This window comes from Lagopus leucura, unplaced genomic scaffold (assembly GCF_019238085.1).
Source record: "Lagopus leucura isolate 7727_CA_CO unplaced genomic scaffold, USGS_WTPT01 Super-Scaffold_100012, whole genome shotgun sequence".
Lineage (NCBI taxonomy): Eukaryota > Metazoa > Chordata > Aves > Galliformes > Phasianidae > Lagopus > Lagopus leucura.
The window spans coordinates 9,534,432-9,557,991 of NW_024962267.1; the positions used below are offsets into that span (position 1 = coordinate 9,534,432).

Sequence of the window (23,560 nt, forward strand, 5' to 3'; positions counted from 1 at the left end):
GACCAAAGTGAAGATCTTTTTTTCTAAGCTAACCCTGGAAGAAATAAGTAGTCACTTTTGATATTACTTTTCTGTTCAACGTAATTTAAAGGTAATGCTTGGGATCACTTTTCTTTTTGCATAAATTTAATCCTTGAAACAGACTCTCTCCATCAAGTCTCCTGCCTCTATTTGTACTCAAACTTTCAACCTGCTAATTCAGAGCATCTGTAAGCTCACCTTGCCAGTCCAGTGTTATTTCAGCAAATTGCTGAACTGCTGAGACAATCCCTTCGTTTACAAATTAACAAAAAAGAAACAAGAAATGAACCAAAAATCAGTGCTTGATACTGGTTCTCATATTATTGTAGATAGCAACCACCTAGCAATATTACTTTTAAATTTATTGTTTAGAGTTTTATATTTTTTTAATAAAGGAAAAAAAAACAGGCTTTGGATGAGGGCTGTTTAATACTGAACATTTTGTTTCGTAACTATACATTTTGTGGGGTTTGTTTTTGAAGGAGCTTTGTAAAGTTTCTGAGCTGAAAGGTAAATAATTCTGGGGGGCAAAGATAAATAACAACAGAAACACGAAAGCTGAATTTAGATGCTGTAGCAACTTTTGGAAAGATTTTTAAATTGATGTTGAAGAGTTTTAGGAAAATGAATATGTTTGCTGAGGAAAAAGAAGATGAAAATCAGTGGTACTCCATGTAGTGCAAGAATAGAAGAGGAACAGGAAGAAATTGTTCATGGAAAAAATTCTAAAGGTAAACCAGAGTTGCAGGTCCTGCGGGTTGTAAAAGGTAACCTTCAGGTTATCTGAACTACGCAATAAACAGTTAGAACTTTTTGTTTTGTGATGTATCTGAATATTTATTGTAGTGTTTAATTAAAAATTCAATTTTAAAATGTAATTAAAAGCAATATGTTTTGGTCTTTTGAATAGAGGGCACGGTACTCCAGCTTCATGTAGTTACTTGTTTTGTATCTTATTAGTGTGTAAGTAAGCATGTTTTGATTATAATATTATCAGTAAAGTTCAGATCTGACCTCTTTTGCTCTGCTGGAACACAGTCATCACAAAACGGAATTCTTGGACCATCTTTTCTTTTTCTAGAAAACAGCTGAAGGTGTTTTGAATGTTTGTTGTGGCTGACATCAAAAAGTGGGGAAAAAAAAAAGTTGAACTATACAGTCTATATGAGAGAAATTGAATATTTTTGAAGTTGACTGCCTATGTGGGACTAGCAAATGTCATTTTGTTTGTTTGTTTTGTGTAAAATCAGTCTTTATTTATTGGTTTGGTTATAATGCCACATATAAAGCCTTTAATTGTGAATGGATTATTTTGAATTAAGTCCTTGATAACGTGTAATACAAGCTTTACCCTTGTTTTCTTATAAGAAGGCTTTTATCAAAATGCTTTAATTATTTTGGGCCTTTTAAGGTGAATGAATGCAATAAACGTAATTAAAAGAACAGTATTCTGCATTACTTTGGTTACATAGCCATTGGGCTATGACAAAATACAGATACTTATTTGAATCTGGTTGGTTGGGAGATAATGAGCATGTTTTCTGTGACTTTTTCACTTACTTTTTGTTAGTCACAAATACTTACTGCATATAAAGCTCAATTATTCTTTCTGACAGCTTGCAATGTTTCACAAAGCTCTATAGTATTGCTGTGTATTCGTGTTTACAGGCTGTACATCTGGCCCAGGCAAGTTTCCAGATTGAGGCCTTTGGTTCCAAATTCATCCTTGACCTCACTTTGAATAAGTAAGTGCACAATTTGAGGTTTCTTTCTTTCCTGTTCTAATTGTCTTCAACTTACAGCACAAGGTCAGAGCATGTGAAATTCCAGGATCTACAGAAAAGTGCTGTTGTCCAAGTTATATTAATGGAAAACAACATGTGGCCTATTTTAAGCAAGATTGCTGTTACCCTTACTGGCATCCATAACATGCCTTTAAAACTTCGTAACTCAGGAAGGAAAATGGTACATGAAGATGATAAATATAAATCAATGCTGTGGTCCTCAGAAGCCTAAACCTAGCAGTGCAATTTAAAGGTGTTTAAAACTTACATTTACATTTAAATTTGTAAAGCAGTCTTCATATTAATACACATTCAGTAATTGGATTGTTACAATTATGGATTTAAAATCTGTAGTTCAGTTTAACTATAATTAAATTGTTGGCTGTTAAAACTTAATGCTACCAGATTTTGTGGTAATTTAAAAAACACCTCAGTGATTAAGAATAAAAAATAGCATTTGCTGTGTATATTTCATGTGAAAATTTTAAAAATGTCTCATTACAACAGAAGTAGTTGCAGAATGAACGACTTGACTACCTTCAGTTACCATGTGGTAACACCATAGATCACAGTAACCCACAGCGACCAATCCTTACATGTAGCAGTGAAATGTTGATAGGTATTACTGACTTACTTCCCATACTGGTACAATATTTCCATGCTTGCTGTATTTGCAGAATGTTACAGAAAATGATATATACACCATTTGTGCTTGCATCCTGGTATAGCATAGTTCAGCATATTGGACTGTGGCTAAAGATGTTTGCTGTCATCTTTGTTCTTTCATTTACATGTCTGCTCATATTCAGGACAACAATACCTATATTCATTTGTGGCCACCATGTGCTTGAAAGGCTAGATGTGTACAAATGTCAGTGGCTCCATTTATAGATGGTGAACGTTCAGTAGCACCAGTATTGGAAGGGTGTCAGTTTTCTTGTTTTTGATGTTTGTATTGTTTTAATATATTGATGAACTGTCACAGAGATGTTATTTTAATTGTTCAAGTTGCCATGTGGGAATATTGCAGATATTTGTACAACTGGCTAGTTCTTAATTATCCAGAGAATGTATCATTGTCACTATAATCATGAAGTTCCTGATGAAGTGGGAGTCTTAGTGGTTTGGCTGCACTGAAAGGTAATGCCTAGAATGTATTTACCAGTAAAGTGAACAATAATTTTAGACAACTGTGGTCAAGAATGTTGAACTTGTAATAAAGGTCAGTGTTGGTTTAGTTGTTTACAGCACTTCTGCTTATGTGTCATCAGCTAAATATAGGGAACTGTTGGTCTAAAAAATGGGAGAGAGCTTTTGTGCCACTGAAAGTTTGTACTGATAAAGTTTAAGAATTAAGTGGAAGTATAAAATCAATACGAAATGACAGGTAAAATAATCTTTCATTACTGCATGAAAGTGCATTTGCAGCTTCTGCTGTCATTAGCTTTTCTGCACGCTTACGGGAAAATACAGAAGTAACGTATAACACATGATGTGTTTTTTGTTAAGTAATTAACAGGGTTCTCAATGTGATTGCTAAGTGTGGTTCTGAACTCAAATCACTTCACAGTACCTCAAAAAAATGACTGGTGGTAGTTAGTGTAAAGGAAATTGAAGAAGGTAGAAATGTAATTAATCTGTAGTATGATTTTTCCACGGCCTGCATACTGAGTTCCTGGAAGCCAACTTAGTTACTTAAGTATGAGATCTTATGTCCTTTACCTAGTGTCATCATTTTTTTCCGTAAGCATAGTTAGATGACAGCTGAGGTAAGCTATTTCTCACACATCCGTTCTTCTATTGGTAGTAGAAGTGAAATGCGTGCCAAGGATATGGATATCAGCTCCTCAGAAAGCATATGCTGCTTTAACAGCTGGCTCGTCTCTTCAAAGAAACTAGCAACCGTGGATGGCATTTCCATGGCTCTTCATTTTGCTTGTGTGTCTAAAGCCATCTCTCAACATGACTGAGGAGACAGTGAGGCAGCTCTGTTAAAAATAATCTAAGACAAGCAAGGTAGCATGGAGGGAACTGCAGAAGAGGGTGTAGCAGACTCTACTTCATTTTTTTTCCATGACTTTGTGCATCATATCTAATTTTGGGTTGCAGTTTGTTGCAAGCGTTCATTATTAAGTCGTGCTGACATGGTACTGGTCTAAATAGGCCTTCTTCTGATGTGACCATAACTTACACAATTGTTGGGTAAACAGATTTGTAAACCGGTTGCATTTCTGCTGAACCAAAATGCGAATAGGTCAGCTGGCAGTCTGGTGCAGATGAGGCACAACAAATATTTTCTGAAACTCAGAGCTGCCTTTCAAAAGAAGTTTTAAGCATTCTGGCAATAGTAATGAAGGATAAAAGTTAATTTATGTGGAGTTCTCTACTTTATGACTTTACTACCAGTATGAAGAATAAGGCAGATCATTGTTAGTATAGGAGCAACTGGTGTAATAGCAAAGCTGTGGTAAAAATGCCTGCAGATATACTGTCCCCCCGCTGTTCTCCCCTGTTCCTCTGAATAAGATCCTGGCTGTCTGAAATCGGCAGCATACATTAAGGAATTTCTGAATGATTGAAAGTATGTGTTCTTTTCAATGTTCACAAATACAGACTGGTAGTAGAAGTACACATAAGTGATACAAGGTGACCTCAATATGATGCTTTTTCCTCCCAGTTATGACAGGATTTCAGAAAATGAAGGAGGGTACAGACGAAAAACAACTGTCTGTAAGTGATCCAACATGCATGCTAGGTAAGAGGGTGGCTAGCAAAAATCAGGTATCAAGCAGGGTAGAAGCTTATTTTAAGGAGGAGATGGTTGATATTTTTCAATGGAATATATAAATAGAATATTTCCTGTGGGGAATGTTGAGTAAAAAAAATGCCCTTCCAATACTTTGGTGGTTAATTTTGGCAAAATGTAATGATCAGCAGCTAGCACTAAATACTCTGCTCTAGTGCAGCTTGTGGATTGACCAACTTTAAGGTGGTAGATCGTGTTGTATTTGTCAGGTGGATTGCTGACATATTAGAATGCATTTTGTTCACAGCCTGGTATTTGGGAAGTATATAATCAGTAGCAGGCCCCAGCTTTCTTCAGAGGGGATTTGCTCAATACAGAGAATTTTATCGACATGCCTTGTGTCCAGCAGGTCTGCAAGACATTAGAATTGGAAAGTCAGTGATGATGAAAGTGAATAGTCTACGGGAAAAGCCACTGTCTACTGCATGCTTTCTTTATGTATATGAATACATATAGGAATATTCTGTCATAAGGATATAATGTTGGATACTCGATAGAACTCAATTTACTTCCTGAATGAGGAAGCCCTCTATAGCTGGAAGCAATGCAAAGTTGAAGACTGGAGAAGAACATAACTGAATTATGAGAGTAGCTCAACCAAAATCCAAAAAAATAACACTGAATTCTGGAAAGATTCTGTGAAGGTTAGACAAAAGAACTTTTAAGCAACTCTTACATCATATGCAATGGGACAGTTCTAAGGGATAAATCTTGTAATTAAGTTAAGCGTGTTTGTGAGTCCGGATACAGTGAGCGACCACTCAGTGCAAGTCTTAACAAAATGATCCAAGGATCCAAGTGAAGGAGGGAAGATTTAGGTTGGATGTTAGGGGGAAGTTCTTTACTAGGAGAGTGGTTAGGCCCTGGAACGGGCTGCCCAGGGAGGTTGTGGATGCCCCGTCCTTGGACGTGTTTAAGGCCAGGTTGGGCGGGGTCCTGGGCAACCTGATCTGAATGTGTATGTTTGGTGGCCCTGCTAGGCAGGGGGGTTGGAACTACATGATCCTTGGGGTCCCTTCCAACCCAGGTGATTCTGTGATTCTGTGAAAATGCTAAAAGCACTGGAGAGTGGTGAGAGCAGTTTTGAAATCAGTCATGTATCATGGCTATGAGAGGATTTAAAATAAAAAAATTTTAAAAAACTTCCTTGATTTGGAAGCAGGTAAATCTAGATCCTGTCATTGTTTGAGGAAACAAAATGGAACTTGGAATTTGGAATTCCAAATGAAGCAGGAATGTCTTCAAAAATCTCACTGCAAATAGAAAACAGTGCTAGTAGTCTTAAGATTTGTATTAAAAAAACAAACACCCAAATAAAATCAAAAGAGCAACTCTGGCCTTTGCCTGTAGTACTAGCTTATAAGGCAAGAAATATAAACAGCCAGCTTTAAGACTTCAACTTTCAGCTGAGGAAAACTTAGGTATTACAGTGCGAATGTGACTTGTGCAAGAACAGCACTTTTATTCCTTGTGTCAGTTCAACCTCATCTCCTGAGGTTAAACTCATCTACTGTATGAGGCTGCAGTTGGCTGTGGTCAAAGACTAATCAAAGCGTTTAGTGAGCACAGTGATAAGCACAGAATGATTGAGGTTGAAGTGGGATCATCAAGTCCAGTTGGAACCACTTGGTTAAGGCTGTTTCTAGTTGAGTGTAGTTGTAGGTTTTAACCATCCTCGTGGAATTTTCCATTTTTGTTGTGTTTTTTTTCCTTGTGTTACCTCTAGTCTTGTTTATACCATCCCTTTAAGTAGTTGAGGACAGCAGTCTTCATATCACTCATGAAAAAGACAAAGAAGAAAAGGATGTTACCAACACTCTTCAGTTCAAGTGCTTTGTATATATAATCCTTGTTAGAAGCTTTAAACCTTGTCGTGTTAAATGCAGTGAATATTTGTATTGAAGTCAAGCACTTGTGCTATTCATACTGTTTGTGTTTTCTTGCAGAAAATTTAGTTTAGCATGATGCATATTGAGAAAGTCAAAATGATTTTATGCAGCTGAATTTATTTTTAAAGCAGCACTTTAGATGTGTATATATTTAAATACTGCTATCAGAATGAAGGTTAAAACAAATGGTGAGACTTCATAGACTCATGGAATGGCTTGGGTTGGAAGGGACTGCAAGGATCATCAGGCTCCAACCCCCTTGCCACAGGCAGGGCTGCCAAGGTCCATATCTAAAACTAGATTTAAACTTCAGTAATGGTTCATGGCTATTGCTACTTTGCCCATACTGTGATCTCTCAGTGCTATGAAAAAAGGACTTTTAAGAGAAGCACTGGTAACTGACTTCAGCAGGAGCTCTGATAAATTTAATGCCTGATAAATGCGGGATGACGAATTGATTTTATGAGCCATTAGTAACAGTGTAATCAGGGTTGCTAATGGGGTATCTCATTTTGAGATGTGTTATTACGAGTACCTGTTAGTCATGAATTCCTATCAGAACTACTTTGTCACACCAGGCTTTCATCATAGTGATGCTTTTTATTCATAGCAGCAGTACTTTTTTATCTGTGTCACTATCAGTTGCTTTCATGACATTTCTGTTTGGAAGGCTCTTAGAGGCCTTAAAACTGCTGAGAAGTCATTACAATGAGTAATGTGCTTATATCACATATGTGATGGTGCCAACTAACATGTTCAAATGCTTTGCTGTCCTGAGGGTGCTGTGCTGCAACCCGCTCACTGGGTGAGATGTGAATGAGACATTGGAGGTGTCTCCAAAAAAAAAAACCAACTGTAAGTTATTTACAGTACAGGGATTTCTTTTATGCTTCAGAAATGTATCTTGCCAGAGTGGTTTGGAAAAGAAAAACAAGTAAAAAAGGGTCTGAAAAGAAAACGTGAAACAAACAAAAGGAATAGTGTGTGTGTTTTGCATTTGTGTTTGTTTGATTATTTTTAAAGAAAGTTTTTGGAAAACAGTTAAGATTTTTGCAGATGAGAAAGCAAGGTACAGATGATACAGATACACTTTTGTCTTTGGGACAATCATGTATGCATTTGTCCATTCCTGCATATAATGTATATGATTTTTAGATCAAATATAAAATGTTTCTGAAAACAATAATGAACTAAGCATACACATAGAAAGTAACAGTCATGGGCAGCTAGCAAAATTCTAAAGTCACTGGATTTTTTATTTTTGTTTGTTCAGGATAATCAATTGTAAGACTAAAATAGGATAGGGGAACTGAACACAGTCTTCTAGAGCGTAATCAAACCATCTACTGGTTGCAAGCTGCGTGGTTGGTTGGTTTGTTTGTTTTAAGGTTATTTAATGGAAAGAAAAATCGGTGCGATTCTAACTAAAGCATCCACATAGCAGTATAATCAGATTTTTCTCATCTTGATGTTTTGGTTTTTGCTCTTTTTTTTTACAGTGATTTGTTATCTTCCAATTATGTGGAGATTCACTATGAAGATGGGAAACAGAAGTTGTCTAAGGTACTGCGCTTTTAACATGTCAGAATGGTATTTCTGGGGCAACAATGCCAGTAACATGTTTTGTTTTTTTTTTTAAAGGGTCAAAACATCAGAAGCCTTTTTACAGACACATAAGGATGTTCATCTGGGCTGGGGTAGGAAATAGGCAGTGATGGATGATCCAGGCAGTGCTAGGACAGTTGTGCTTTGTAAAACGTAGGGGATGGCGGGATGTGAGTCACGGTTAGCGTAGTGTTTATTGCGTGTACTTAGCACAAATTGCAAGAGGAACAGGTAGTGGAAATACAAGATGTACAAGCAGAAAACTTGCAGTGACTTTTCTTTGTAAGAATTATACAGCTGGGATACAAAAAAAAAAAGAAGATGAAAACTTAACTAACTGGAGTTAGTAGAAATTCTGTGAAAGCTAGCATGTTAACTAATGACATCTACTTAACTTAGTTTGTCAAACTGGCTCCTAAGTTGGATTCAGTGCCAATAAGCTATTGATACAAAGACATAAAGTTATGCTAGATAGTTTAGTACTATGGAAATCAGAATCAACTTCTGATTGTATTAACAACATGAAGACTGATAAGTTCAAAGGAGCATTATAAAACACATTTCCAGGGAATGACTTATTTCATAGCTGATACAAATGCTGGAACATTTGTTGTGAGCTTGTTATATGTGAAACATATCTCTATTTAGAGTAGAGAAAAGCAAGCAATCGCGTTACGCTTATGCATTCAGTGAAGTGACACTTTTTGGCCATATATTAGATACATGATTATTTTGCCTTTGCTATAGAGAATTACAAATAAAAGAGATAGATTAGGTCAAAATAACACTATTGCAACCTAATTATTGCAGTGAATTGTTCTGTATTCTACTGAAAATAATTTCATGTAACATACTAAGAAAAAGTGATTTTGTTTCATTAAGACTCCGTACTGTGCAGAATGGGCAAAAAAGCTAAATGATGCAAGAAAATGGATCCTTTTGGAATTTGGACAAGCTCGTGCAATTGTTAGCTGCAGCGCTAGCACTGAGCACTGCGGTTGCTGAATCATGGATCTGACTGGAAAATTATATTGCAACTTTAGACTGAGCAAATGTACTGCCTTTGCATGCGGCAGTAATTTGATCCACGCTTCCTAGGGGATCTTCTCTCAATTGATTTGTTTAGAAACAATAATTTAGCTTTAATTTATAACTCTAATTAATGCATTGAAGTCTTCATTATAAGTTCAGAAAATACACAAACAATTAATTAAGGAGATCAAATGAGAACTACATCCTAAGCTTTTTACAGGATCTTATAATCCTTTTTAGACTTGAAAAAAATGATTGTTTTGTTTCTGGATGTGGATGCAAATATGTGAGATCTTGATGAAAATACTGTAGATTTTTATTGAAAGAGTGAAAACTTCAGGGAACAAACAGTAATTTTCTCACTTGCGTGACAGTCTATAAAAAAAGGAGAAGGTTGAAAAGCTGCTTGTGCAAGTAAGGTGATCACCAGTTGTTAAAAAGCACGTTCTGAGTATTCTCACTAGTAGAGAAGTAAATACGTGGTGGTTGCATTTTGTATAATACTTTGATTTACTTGTGCAGAATGGACTCTGTTGGGAATTTCATTCAGAATTTGAATAACTCATTAAATAAGGCCTGAAGTAGAAATAATGCTGTGCATAGTTGAAGAGCATTTACATTTTTGTTAATTCCTCAAGTCATAGTAAGTACGAAGAAATGGTTCTAGTATGCGTGCTGGAATTCAGATGACCCCAGAATTAAGAGTATGATGATGAATATCATACTCATATGTCGTAGAAGCCTTTTAGCTTCTGGGTATAGAATTGTGCGTCCTCTTTCTGAGATCAGGAATCTGTCTTCCACAAATGAAGCTGCTTCAGTGTGCTTTATGGAATTCAGGGAGGGTGCTGTGACACATCATAGCTGTAGACACAGTAGCCATTACATGTGGGATAGAGGATGTTTCTGGAAAGTGAAGAGATTCGAGGTGGTTCTCCTCAAAGTGACCTGGGAAACTTGAGGCATTAGCCAGAGGAAAGGCTTTTTGATGTACTGGTTTATACTCCAGAGGAATGAAAAACAACACAAAACAGCCAACAATGAAAGCCACTGCAACTGTGTTTTGTGAGGGTCTCAAAACCTTGTCATTCTCTTAGATGCATTCTGAGCATCCTTGAAGTCCCCTTCGATGGCTGGGCTGCTTCTATGCCCACTTCAATGAGAGTTTAGTCAGGAGCCAATTGCTTCAGGAGAGGAGAGCTCAGCTTAGTTTGTTCTGTAGTGAAGAGCTGGATGAGCTTGGGGAACTTGCTCTTTCAATTCAGAGGAAAGCATGCAGCATTCCCTGGAGTTTAGGTCACGTACGAGCAAGGCTTTTCTGGATTAGAACTTCAATATTTTATGTACCAATTTTTCTCTGTAGCATTTTGATCTCTCGTTTTGTCCTCTTCCCCTCGTATATACACATATTACAGCTTGACTAACCTTCCTGTGGAGACCTGACAGACTGTATTCAGAGTTGCCCTGAAAGCCCATTTGACAGCATATTTGGCACTAATTCTGTTCTGCCTAATTCTTACAGCTTCTGACTCGTCAAATCCTGTATTGCAGCATTCAGCAGGGTCTCTCTCACTTTGTATAATTAAGGCTTTTGAGAACTGACATCTTGGGTGTAGTTCACCTAATGTTGAGGGGTTGTTGGGTTGGTTTTTTGCTTGTTTAATTCTCCAACATTTAAACATGCTTGTAGGAAATTTGTGTTATTTTTTAAGAGCAGGAACTTGTCTAAAATATGACTGCTGATTAGTTTCTGAAACCATGAAAATACTATCTTAACATACTATTAACATAGTCACATTTTGCATCTGCTTTTAATTTTATGCAGTTAAAATCAAGAATTGACTTTTATTACTCTTTTGAGCTACAGAGTGAGAATTTAACTGTGCATTTTAGTGTTGCCAATCTAAAACACTAAAGCTCATGAATAATACTGGTACCTATAGTCTAATGATAGAATGCTTAAATTAATACTTTTTTAGAGAGAGAAAATCAAACTTGGGTTGGTAGAATGCAAACTGAAGCCAAACACATGCAGGTAATTGATGAAGAGTGTATTACTTATAAATTTGGTGGACCTGGCAAGTATCAAGAAACAAGTCAGCTCATGTAACCTGCATTACATAACAGTTCTGTAGCATCAATTTACAGCAAAGAAATATGTTTGAAAAAAAAGAAAAAAAAAGAACAACGAAAGATGAGGTGTGCTGTGACATCAGCAAGAGAGTAACTCACATTATAACTTGAAGGCATAAAATATTCTTTACCAGGCAAGGTTTACTTTTACTATCAAATTGTAATAGTCACTGGGATGCAGTTTAAGTAGAGGCTGCTTTCTCTGAAATTTTATCTAATGGAAGATGTTACATATGTTTCCCCCTAGATTTAAACAACAGACATGAAATCAGAGCAATTTTCTGTGTTTTTTCTTCTTTCTTTTCTTTTTTCTTTTTTTTTTTTTTTTTTTAATTTAAACATGATTAGGGTGGGGAGCACTGCTACTACCATGGAAATATCAGAGGTATCAAGGATTCCAAAGTTGCTCTTTCAACTTGTAATGGGCTTCAGTAAGTGCACTTTCTCGTTTTTCAAACAAGGCTATTAACTACTCTTGAATATTATATCATAATGTGTGATGGACTAAAATTTTCCAGACCAAAAGATGCTTGAAATTTCAAAATACCAGTGCCTGTTATGCCAATCTGCTCACACCATTTTTTAGTATCATTAGAATTGAAGTCTTTTGATAACATCTCATGAAACCTTTGAATGTGGTAAGTGGCAAAAAGTATTTCACTAAAATGACTTACTGTAGTAGAGAATGAACAAGAATTGTCCTCTGGCAGTCTGTTTGCTCACTATGCATGCATGAAAGCCCACAGAAGCATTTTTCTTTTTGTTAGATAATGTAAAAAAAAAAATTAGCTACTGTTAAGCGTAACTTACCTCATTTTGCTGCTAATATCTGCCTTATGACTCCCTGTTTTCTAGGTCCAATGTGTATACTCTGGTTTTTCATCTTTACGTTACCATTACATCTACCTGATTTCTGAAAAAATAATAAAAAAATTCTTAATTCTAGGTACATATGATGATAATGTGTATACATATGGGGTTATTCTAATATTGATCAGAGTTTCAGCCATAATTTTGGTTTTATTTTGTTAGAAAACATTTGATGGAGTCAAGTTAATTCTCATGTAATACTAAATGTCAGTTCTTTCTCCACGTTCTAGTGGCATGTTTGAAGACAGTGCTTATGTGTACTTGATAGAACCGATGGATTTGACTCACAGTACAGTAAGTTTATTTTGATCTGATTTTCACTTGGTTTGAGAAAGAGAGCGCTCGGGGAGTAGCAAATAAAAACTAGAGGATAAATCAGTGAATCAGTGATCTGTGTTGTGTTCATATGGAAAACAAAAGTATTTTAAAACACCTGATTGGACTTAGGACAAGAAATGTGCAAGCATGAACTGACTAACGTTTTACTTTGCTTTCCTTTCATTTTTCCTCTTCCTATCTGCTGTTAATCACTTAACTGCTGGAAATGGAATAGTAAGACGTTTTCCATAGCAGGTGGCTGTGCGCTGTCAAAAGGTGTCTATCCATTTGCTCTAGTACTTGAACTAAAGAATTTATAAATTTATAGAAGGGTGTGGAAGTCATCCTTCTCACAAAGCAGTTGGATCCAAGTTGCTCTTTGATCTACTGTACTTCCAGTAAGATCTTAATGAAATAGATAATTATATCTGAGTGTAGATGTTATGTGTGTAATATGTGTGTCACTTTAATTATTCTGATCCAGCTTAGTCATATATTCAAATATTTACATGGGATTTAGGACTGTATTTATGCAAAAATCTTACTAACTGTAATTATTTTTGTACTTCACATGAAGTATATCACAGCACAGCTGTTCCTAAAACTGCCTATTTATAAAATTGACTACATTTCAGACAGTAACAAAACCGGGAAGGTCTCTACATCCTGAATGGTTCAAAGGTTTGAGTGGTTTTCAGCAGAATGATTCTGTAACGTTGAGTTGTAGACCTTAAGACTTTTCTACCTCACCTAGTCTGTAGGGTCTGTTCCACATGCTGTATCACAGCTCCCAAACGTGCCTCACTCAGGTACTTACCAGTATATGATAATAACGTAATGCTGCAGAATTCATGTCTTTTAGTGACTGTAAATATTGATTTGTAGCCCAGAGAAAGATCTGCAAAATCTTTGACTCCTGAAGCTTTCAAAGAAGGTGAATCAGCATTCAAAGGAATCACAGTTTAGCTGATCAACTCTTGGGCTGTGCAGGAAACTATATGGACACTGAAAAATGCTGCAACTGGGAAGAATGACATTTCTCAGTCTCCTCAAAAGCTGTATTACATGCTATGTGTTAAGCCACGTTAAGCTACATTTTGATGTAGCACATATTCATAAAGATTGTGAGGCTGAAAGCTGACAGTACAGACGGTGTAAATTTGTTGAAATTACACTTACAATTGTATCCGTACAGAAGTCAGAGGAGAAATTCTTCAACTGAGATACTGTCTGCCAATGCTGTTTAAGATTCAAGTGGTAGAATTCTAAATGAAAAGAGAACAGATGATTTTTTTTTTTTTTCAAAATGCTGAAGATCAAAACAATACAGCTACAGAGAATTTTTAGAGACTAGTTTTATCTTTTTTCCTGTGTGAGATAATATCTTGGCCATAGGCTTCAGGATGCAGATTATTCAGCTTGATTAACCTTAACTGTTGTGGATGCTATTTAAAACATTTTTTTCCAGAAGAAGAAAAAAAACAAAACCAGCAAAAATGTGCTCTTATTTCCTTCAGTTCATTATATATTTATCTCCCAGGAGTTACAGAACAGTAGCATCCTACCCTTCGAAAAGAATTGCATGTTTTGGCAGCCTCTATAGAAGAAGTGTTAGAGAAGACAAGTGTCTTCTAGAGATATCAAAATGCAATAATTTGGGGCGTGTCAGGCTTCTAAAGAACACATGCATTAAAAGGCTGCTTATTATTGGTGTACTCAACACTGCAGTGGAACAATCCTTGTAAAGATAGTGTATTGATTAGTTTCTTGCATTTTGCTGCAATGAAGATGGTAGATTTTTGTCATAAATAGGAAACAGATCCTTGCATTTCTTCTGGGAGTGGAAGATTTCATCTAAACATGTGCTCTTTAATTTGGTTTATTGGAATCAATGATTTTGCACTCTCTAGCACTAAGGATTTTAAAGGACACTTTTCAAACAATCTCAAAAACATCTCTGATATCCGGGTTTTGTATGCCGGTGAATGCTCTGTGATTGCTTAGGATTGCAAACATTACTTCAAATTGCTGCTGTGTGAAATTGGTACCGTGGTTGTGTTTTGTGGAAAAGCAGTAAGAATGATGAATATTGAAAGAAATGCCTTTTCGCTCTACAGTATTAATTAGAAGAAAATGTTGCATGTTTTTCTTAACAGGAAAGCAGAAGTAGACCACACATCATCCAAAGAACTTCTGGAACACAAGCCTCCAAGCAGCTGCAGGACTATGGTATGGTTTTGCTTATGAGTTTTTCAACATTGGAAATAGTTGTATGTATAACTTGAATAATTTGAATATTCGGCTAATAGAGATATTTAAAATTGTTGATCATTTGGAAACACTTGGAAAATAAATAAACTTTTTTTTCAATAATTATTGCAATGGATCTCAGAAAAGTAACTGACAGACTTTCATCTATGAAGACCAACCAACTTTCTTCTGCAGATCATATAATTTAATCAGTGATAGGAATGCTATTGAGGAATAGAAATGAAAGAAAACATATATCCTAAGCCCAGTCTACAATCTTTCTATATTCCCTTGCGTGCTTTAATTCTAAATTTAGATTGCCAAGTGACTTGAGTTTTGATATGAAATACTTACTGCGTATTTTGCAAGAATGAACTTTTCAGTATCAAATGTTATTCTAACTTTGGTGATCTTAATCTCTTTTTGGACTTTATACTAGCAGTTTGAAATAATGCCACAAAATTCTTAAATTCTGATTTGTACAGGGACTGAATCTAGTTCCAAATGGCCCTTTATCTCTGAACTATTGTGGCTGAAGAGAAAGAGAAGAAGGAGAGCAGTGAGTACAGATGTGACCCTTAGTTAAGAACATTTATAAAAACAAAGCCCAAATCATCCGGTTTGGATTTTGAGTTAACAGAAGCTTTAGAAAATAAATATTTTTGTAGCTTGAAATTGCTGTGTAATGCAATTATCAAACAATTAAATTACATAAAAGCAAAACTATACATCAGTTGAATGGAAGATTAGTAATGAAAATGACTTTAGAAAGTGGGGTGAGTTTTAGATTTCAAATCTGCTTGATAAAGATTATTTTTGGATGAAATATTGCTATTTGAAGGTAGCTGATTTTATTTTCACTTGGTGTGTTAAGTAGCATGATCAAAGAAGAACTCCAAATAAGGACATCTAATTTGACTGGGTTACTGAGAGAACAAAAGTTGACAGTCCTCGTGATCTACACATGCATATGCATGAGAGCAAGAGGAATAATCGGGTTTAAGAAAAATAATTTGTATTTCTTCACTGACTTGTACAATTCGTGGCTTATTTTTGGAGGGCTCATCTATTTTTAGAAACTTTCTCTTCAATTCTGTGATGAATTGTACCCAACAGTTCCAGCAGTTCCAGCACTTGAGACTTTTTTTCTCTGTCTAAGTAAGGAGGGAAGCAGTGGTGACTTCTGTACTGAACCAAAAAGTAAATTCTAAACTTATTCCAAATGATGCAGCTCAGATTCCCAGCCAGTGTCAATTATCAAAGCTCACCAAGTTGGTGGAGTATTTACCATAGTAGAAGGTCTCACTTTGGATAGACTTACAAACTTTACATAATATGCACAGGTAATCCTATTAAATCAGCAACTGCAGTTTGTTTGTTTTTTGGTTTTTGTTTTTGAAAATTCTTCCATCTTCATGATTTCTCAGAATTTCTTTAATCCATCAGGCATCTCGTGGTGTCTTTGAAGAAATGAAATATCTGGAGCTCATGATTGTCAATGACCACAAAATGGTAGGTGTATCAATTCAGCGATTCCTTTTGGTTATAATTTGTATACTGATGAACGACACATTATCAAGTCCTTTTGGGATCAAATATTTCATTTATCAGCAGCTGGTAGTGATAATACTCTAAGATGTAGGCTATAATACCAGTACAATTTGTTTGATTCACAAAGTATTTCTTATTTGTTTAAAATGACAAAAAGGGGGGAAAAAAGTAATTATTGAGGATAAACTGGATAAATGAGGATAAATTGAGGAAGGAAAAAATGAGACCAGCTGATATCTGTAATATTGCTTTCACATATCATGCCAGGTATCAAAGTGCCATTATGATACCTCTATTAAAAATGGAAAAGAGAATTGTCAATGGAGCAGTGTGTGTTTTTAAGAGAGATTATTGTTCAGTTTCCACTTTTTGGGAATCCCATGTCTCAGTATTGAAATGTTTTAACCACTGAACTATTGGACAGAAAGTTGATTGTTGTCCCTGTCATAGTCTTACATGTAAGTTATATAGAATATTCTCCTTCTACCTTCTTTCTCTCAAATTTTCTGTGATTTTTTTTTTTTTCCTGCTAGAATGCACCTGCCCCGTAGTTGGTAAAAAGATTTTTTTTCCTCTGTAAGACTCAGGTAACTCTGGCTCTCTCAGTAAGAGTTATGTGTATTTCCTGAGCTGTGGTTTATTCTGATGAGTACTTCTCATTTTGTGTTTTTGTAGATGCCAAACTGCTTTGGTATTCTGAAAATATGATACACATGTTTTCAGAACTTGTCTGAAGTGATCCCTTCTTGGAATCCAGTAGCTACACTTTAGCCAGAGCACATGGCTAAAATATTAAGTATAGGTATATATTTTTTTCTAGTATGGAAGAACATACTGCAACCCATAGCAAGTTCCTCATGAACAACTTGATTTTTGCCTCATTTTGAGCCTCGTTTTAAGGAAATTTAGCTTTCCCAACTTGCCTCTTAGTATGATTTTGCTTCTCTGTGTGCAAAACCTTTTTTAAAAAGCAAATTATGTTTATGAACATTCAGCTTATTTTATTTGCAAGTTGTAACAATTTTGAAGTTTCTATACAAGCTCATTGAATCTATCATGCTGCAGTGTGTTTTCCCAGTTATTTTTGGTGGTTTGGACTCTTTTGTCAGCACTGAAGGATAATGTTAAAGAGTCAGTTTCAGAGCAGGATGCAGTATTTTGCAGATAATACAACCTTTCCAGAAATATTTTACAAACTGTACAAGTACTCTGGCTTGAAAATAACATACATTTAATCTGCATTAAATCAGCAACTTGGAGGAAACTTGCATGGGCAAGAATAGTAGGACAAACATTTATTCAACCATTTTCATTTGTAAACCTGTGTGCAAGGGGAGGAGAGTTCACATGTTGGTAATATGGTAGGCATAGTAAGTAAAGTTACTGATATTTTCTTATCTTGTCTGAGATCTGTGGTTGGTACTTCTTATGAGGAGAACATTTCTGTGTCTGGTTCCTCTGCCCTCTCTTGTTAACAGACATGCTTACAGTACAACCATCCTGTTCCTTAGGCTTGTAACAGATGCTAACTGTTGCCTCCTAGCAAGCTTTATTTGTTAGAACTTGAGACCACAGACACTCGAGATGACTTGCTTCAGAATTGTCAGTGGCTCAGAAGCTTATTTTCAAGGAATAAAACAGATACTTAAGGCAGCATTCATGAGTCTGAGTTTGTGCGGGCCTTTAAGGATTTCAGTTTACCAGTAGAGGGCAGATTTCTCCTGCAGAAGATTGCATGTTCGAAGTAGTGCCTTAAACCTCTTTGAACGTTGTGTTATTAAGTGATCAATATGTCTTTTCACCAAATTATCACTTCCTCTAGCACTAAAAACACATATAAACGTATTTAAATTGTTGAACACTTTACAAGCTGACTGTTTAATTTCTGTTTTAGGAGCTGTGTTTAACGACATCAAATACTGGTATTGATTCTAATATTTAAGTAGTATTCTGAAAACAAGAACGTTTTCAAAGCATATTATTTTAATTTTCCATTTCTGAGACAATTTGACATTGCATCAAAACAAAGATAACCAGGCAGCTCTTCCCCCATTGTTTTTGTTCTAGTATCCTGGTTCCCTAGGGAGCAAAGTGAATCCCATAACATGGCTGCTATTCTCAGTGTGCATCCTAAGCACTAATACTGCATCTGGCAGTGAACACATGCATCTGTTTAAAAAAAAACAAAACAAAACAAAAAACAAACACCAAACACTTTTCTGCAGTCAAATGAATGAGTCTCAGCCATTGTTAAACAGTTTGGTGAACTTATGTTGTCTCCTATAAAACTAGCTTGTGCAACAGTAATGAACTTAAAGTGGTAGAAAAAAATGTTATCTGACATGGAGAAGGAAACTTTGAAGACTGCAAATCATTTTGTGTAATACAATTTTGTTTTATAATTTTAAGGTTTATTAAGGATTTTTGAGGTCATGAATTCATGCTTAGACACTAAGGCAGCGACTTGGAGATTCATGATCCTTGAGGTCCCTTCCAACCCTGGCCATTCTGTGACTTTGGAAAAACTGGTATTGGGCAGAAGGGATTTGTGGGGCAGGATGTGGAAAGACATAAGCAATTACAGTGACATGCACAGGAAATAGGAGGCAGAACTTGTAATACAGCTCATTGAAGCCTATGAAAATGGGAAAAAAAGAGTTTGATAGTCACCTTAACTCTTTTGACACTGAAAACACATCTTTACTTTTACCATGTGTTCCCTTTTCTTCTTGTTGTCATAACTCATTGCTACTGTCATAAAAATTTGGTGTTATAGTAAAGACAGAATGCCCTTGCAAAGAGCTGCACACAAGGCAACTGAGAAATGCCTCCACTTCGGGTTTTGTAATTAATGCTATGGAATGTGGCTAGTACTGTCTGATACTTAACTCAGCAGGTTAAGCACACTTCTAATGGGTACAGCATTCTCTCATTACAAGCTCACGTTTATGGGCTCTAGAGATGCAATGTAATTTTGTCTTGAACATTTGAACTCTGCTTCTAGATATGATATTTCTTGTGGTTAAATGATTCTTCAGGGATTCTTGAAGATGAGATACAGGCTGTTAAGTTTTGAGTTTTTCCCCACAGTCTTTCTTAAAATATTAATTTTCCTTCCTTGCTTTAAAGTTACTGAACAGTAATAAATATTTACACTCTCACTGTGTTCTTTTTCTTCTTAAAGTTCAAAAAGCATCGTTCTTCAAATGCGTACACAAACAATTTTGCCAAATCTGTGGTGAACCTTGTAGATGCTGTAAGTATCCGTGTGTCTTCTGAAAACTATCACTGATTTTATTAGCTTAGCACTGTATTTAAAAAGTTAATGTTAGCAGGTAGCAGGATTAAAAAATAAGCAGCCATAAAAATTTCATTTTACAACTCATTTCTGGTTGCAAGATAATGTGTGGGGGATGTGTAAGGAACCACCAAATTATTCTTGGAACTTTTCACAAGACTTCTATCTGCCTGACTCTACCTTTTTCAGGGTGGATTTCAAACTTGAAGCAGTATTGGTCACTGCTTAAGAATAAGTTTAATTGAGTTTACATTAATGAAATGCATCTAACTGTAAGTGGTTGAAGCTGCAAATTTCTTCACTTACTCACTGGGCAAAAAAACCTAAAGAATGTTCTCCTCTTTATATCTACTAAAATCTACAGCTGAAGACAAAATTGCCATTGTACCACTGATACAGATACCATAGTTGTATTTTTTTACAAGAAATTTTGACAATGCATAGAACACATGAAGTAAGATTTGTAGGAAAATTTGACTTTGTTACTTTTCAGAGTTGTGTTTGCAGTAAAGGCAGGATGGATTTTTGGTAGAGATGAACACAATGACTGGTTTGTATAGCTTTGAGGAAGCAAAACGATATTTTATATTCTGTGTTTTATGTGAAGTATTGTTTGTTGAAAATTTAGGTGAGTATAATTGTAATACACAAAATAATGGAAGTGTTTTATAATATTTTTGTGTAACCATCTGAAAATGTTAACTAATAGAAACGATGTTGTTGGTGTTTATATTGTGCGTGTCCAAAGCAAAGGTGCTATCCCCATCTTCTTCTCATGTGATCAGTATTTCTAGGTATTTCTTCTGCGTTTTAACAACTATTTAACCATCTTGTCTTTCTCTGATTGTTCCTTCTGTTTTTCCATTTTTCTTTGCTGTGTGTGTTTACAGAGACATTCTGCATCCCTCCAGAGTAGAATTCAGTCACATTGTGGGAATCTTGCAAAATGTCATCCTACTGGCATTCTCTGTAACTGGAGCATGAATTTCTGCCTTGTTATTCCTTCATGCTCCTAGGGAGTGAGTTTTATTTCTTATTGAATAGTATTCAGAAGATACTGGCTTTCAGAGATTTCAGTTACTCTGCTCTCTTTGCCACCTTTTCGTTCCTGTTCGCTTCAAGAAATACAGTTTTCATCTCAGCAAACATTGATCCAGCCATATATAATCTCAGTTCTAATTTTTAACATTTTTTCTCAAACACGTAACCATCTTCTTGTGCATGTCCTCCGCCTGCCTCCCTCACAGCAAAGCATATTAGTATTCTTTCTTCTTTAAAAGTGCTTGGATAAAACTGAGCTTGTCTGGTAGCACTCTGTCTCTTCTGTATGTACCTCCTTTGTTTCTGAATATTATGCACTGACATTTTTATTTTATATTATGCACTGACTTTTTTGAAGTACAGAAAGTCTAGCATGCTAGCTAGTGCTAGTTTGTTCATTACAAACACCACAACTTAAGGAAGATATTGGCAGTTCTCATTGTATGTTGCAGTTATGGCTTGAAAACAAGCTAATGAAAACATATCTTTAATATGGTGACTTATGGAATGACTGAGTAGCTTTTACAAATGTACAGATTAAGCAGCTAATGGATTAATTATGAAAAGCTTTTTAGATCATAACTGAGCATGTTTCAGTAGGTGTTCTTTGTGTCCCATGAATTGCTTTAGATCAGCAGGCTGTCTGTTATGGATAAAGAATATATCTTGGAGATCTGTAACTCCCTTGGTCAACAAAATGTGGTGTCTTATGTCCTGAACCTAAAGAGAGCAGCTGTTTTCTTTCAGTAGCAAATACCGTGCACAATGTTAAAATGGATATTTTAAGGATATTTTGTAATGGTTAGGGCCTGGTTGTCGTTTACTTACCTGCTACTACGGGGACATTAAAATTAACGTAAAATATAATATTCTTACGTTGCTTAAGCTACGTGAAGTGATGTTCTTATGAATGAAAATCAAGCTCTGTGTGGTTTAAATTTTGTACTAGAGGAAGTTGTTTTTGACTGAAGAACTGTCTCTGGCTCTTTTTTTTTTTTTTTTTTTTTTTTTGAGATCACCCTGTGTACCTTTACATTTCTACTTTGCGGATTTTTGTTCAGGTTTTGTAAGAGACTGAATTAAGTCATTTGTGAGAATTAAGTCATTGAGAATTATAGAGAACAGGGAATCACTAAAAAAAAAATGAAGATAATTTATTGGAATTTTTTGTTGGTTTTTGTTGTTGTTGTTGTTGTTATTTTTTGTCCTGTCAATCAGAAGTTAGGTTGATGAGATGATTAACTTGCAGGAAATCCAAGGCATTACCAGCTAACTGTTTCCCCGTGTTTCCCTCCTGATTTATCCCTCTTGTCCTTCCGCTTTACTCTTACTGGCTAACTGTGCATGTCTGACCCAGTGTTCTACTCCTGTGCCTGTCCTGTCTCTGCCTTCAGATATACAAGGAACAGCTGAACACCAGGGTGGTCCTTGTTGCTGTGGAAACTTGGACAGACAGAGATCGTATTAATATTCACACTGACCCACTGCAGATGCTTCATGATTTCTCCAAGTATCGGCAGCACTACATCAAGCAGCACGCTGATGCTGTGCACCTTCTCTCGTATGTACTGTTATACAGTGATTAAGACTATTATTGTTCTACCTACTTTTCTGTCTATTGCTTTTCTGTACCTGTCTTTTAATTACCTTTTTGCTTGTTGCTCATTACATCAACATCTGCCTGCTTTAACAAGTTATACCTATTTTTAGTGCATTAGTCTATTTGTAATGCACGTAGTATGTAACATGGTCATATTTATATGTATGTATAATATAAGTGCAAAATGAAAGCTTAATGTCTTTGCAGCCTGGAGACAGTGTCAGACAATTGAAATGTCTCCTGATGAGCCCTTAAGGACACTTGCTTTTCCTAATGATCTGTAAGGCACAATGAAGAACAGGAGAGGGCAGGCTGACAGCATTATGTGTTGCTGCCAAAACACGTTTATTTACACATGTAGCTACAGTTGCATGTAATGTAAGTAACATGTAACTGCAGTTGTGTTACTGTAACAGTAGGAGGTCTCTTCCTGCAGGGATACAGCAGACTCTTAACATAGGCACTGCCTTTTTGAGGGAAGGGCAGGTTGGGCAGTTAGCCACAACATCAACCTTGGGCAACTCTTCACAGGGTAGTAAAGAGAAGGAAGAGTGTGGTTCACTGTTAAGCATAAGGATTTTAACCCTTTCCCAGCCACACTGCAGAGGGTGGAATAACAAATACTCCTCTTATTATTCATTTTTTACTGGGGAGGATTAAGATAAAGGCTGGAGGAAATTCTTCATCCTCTGTCATAGCTGCACTGCCTTAATATAGATGCTGAAACAATACTAATTTTGTTTCTCGTTAGATATGCAAGCACTGATGATGTGCACTTTAATTACTTTTATGTGTGTATTGTCTTACTTGCTGAATAGATGTTCTAACTCTCTAACTGTTGTCTTGATTGTGAATCAAGATTCTTTTGTAAATGTAAAGTTTCAGCTTTTAGGAGTGACAAGTGGTTGAAGACTGCTACAGGGACCTTGTCTGAATTTCTTCCTGCTTCAGTATCTGAAATCTCAAATTGCTATTAAGTGATATTTTATAAAACAGTATCTTTGTAAAAATAAACAGAATAAGCTAAATGTGGCAGCGTGAGGTACCAAAGAAGGTGAAATCCATAGCTGAGTGAAAGATAAGAGTGTTCAAAGTAATAACACATCTGAAAAGGATAATAACTCAAGGCTGGGACTGACTTTCCTGAAGGTATCTGTGCATCTGATAAGATCCCATTTGATGCGTGCATGCTGGGGTCAATTGTCAATTTTACTACTTTTGCTGTTTATGTTGTTCAAAAAACAAAAAAGTAATAGTTATGGTAAAAATCTTTCCCACAGTGTTCTGAAACACTGTTATTCCTCAAAATAAAAAGTAGAGATGACATTTTTATGAGTAGCCATTTCTATTAAATGGAGCAGC

General features: G+C 35.9%; 1 protein-coding gene across 2 annotated transcripts in view; it reads left to right on the forward strand.

The window, feature by feature from the left end:
• ADAM23 (ADAM metallopeptidase domain 23) overlaps positions 1-23,560 on the forward strand; it is a 97,712-nt gene that overhangs the window by 45,279 nt on the left and 28,873 nt on the right. For both annotated transcript variants that reach the window (XM_042874717.1, XM_042874718.1), the window contains 9 exons: positions 1,690-1,766; positions 8,000-8,063; positions 11,619-11,701; positions 12,371-12,434; positions 14,615-14,687; positions 15,194-15,267; positions 16,155-16,220; positions 19,444-19,515; positions 21,993-22,159. In XM_042874717.1, coding sequence (XP_042730651.1) covers positions 1,690-1,766; positions 8,000-8,063; positions 11,619-11,701; positions 12,371-12,434; positions 14,615-14,687; positions 15,194-15,267; positions 16,155-16,220; positions 19,444-19,515; positions 21,993-22,159 — 740 coding nt within the window. The remainder of the gene's footprint in view (positions 1-1,689; positions 1,767-7,999; positions 8,064-11,618; positions 11,702-12,370; positions 12,435-14,614; positions 14,688-15,193; positions 15,268-16,154; positions 16,221-19,443; positions 19,516-21,992; positions 22,160-23,560) is intronic.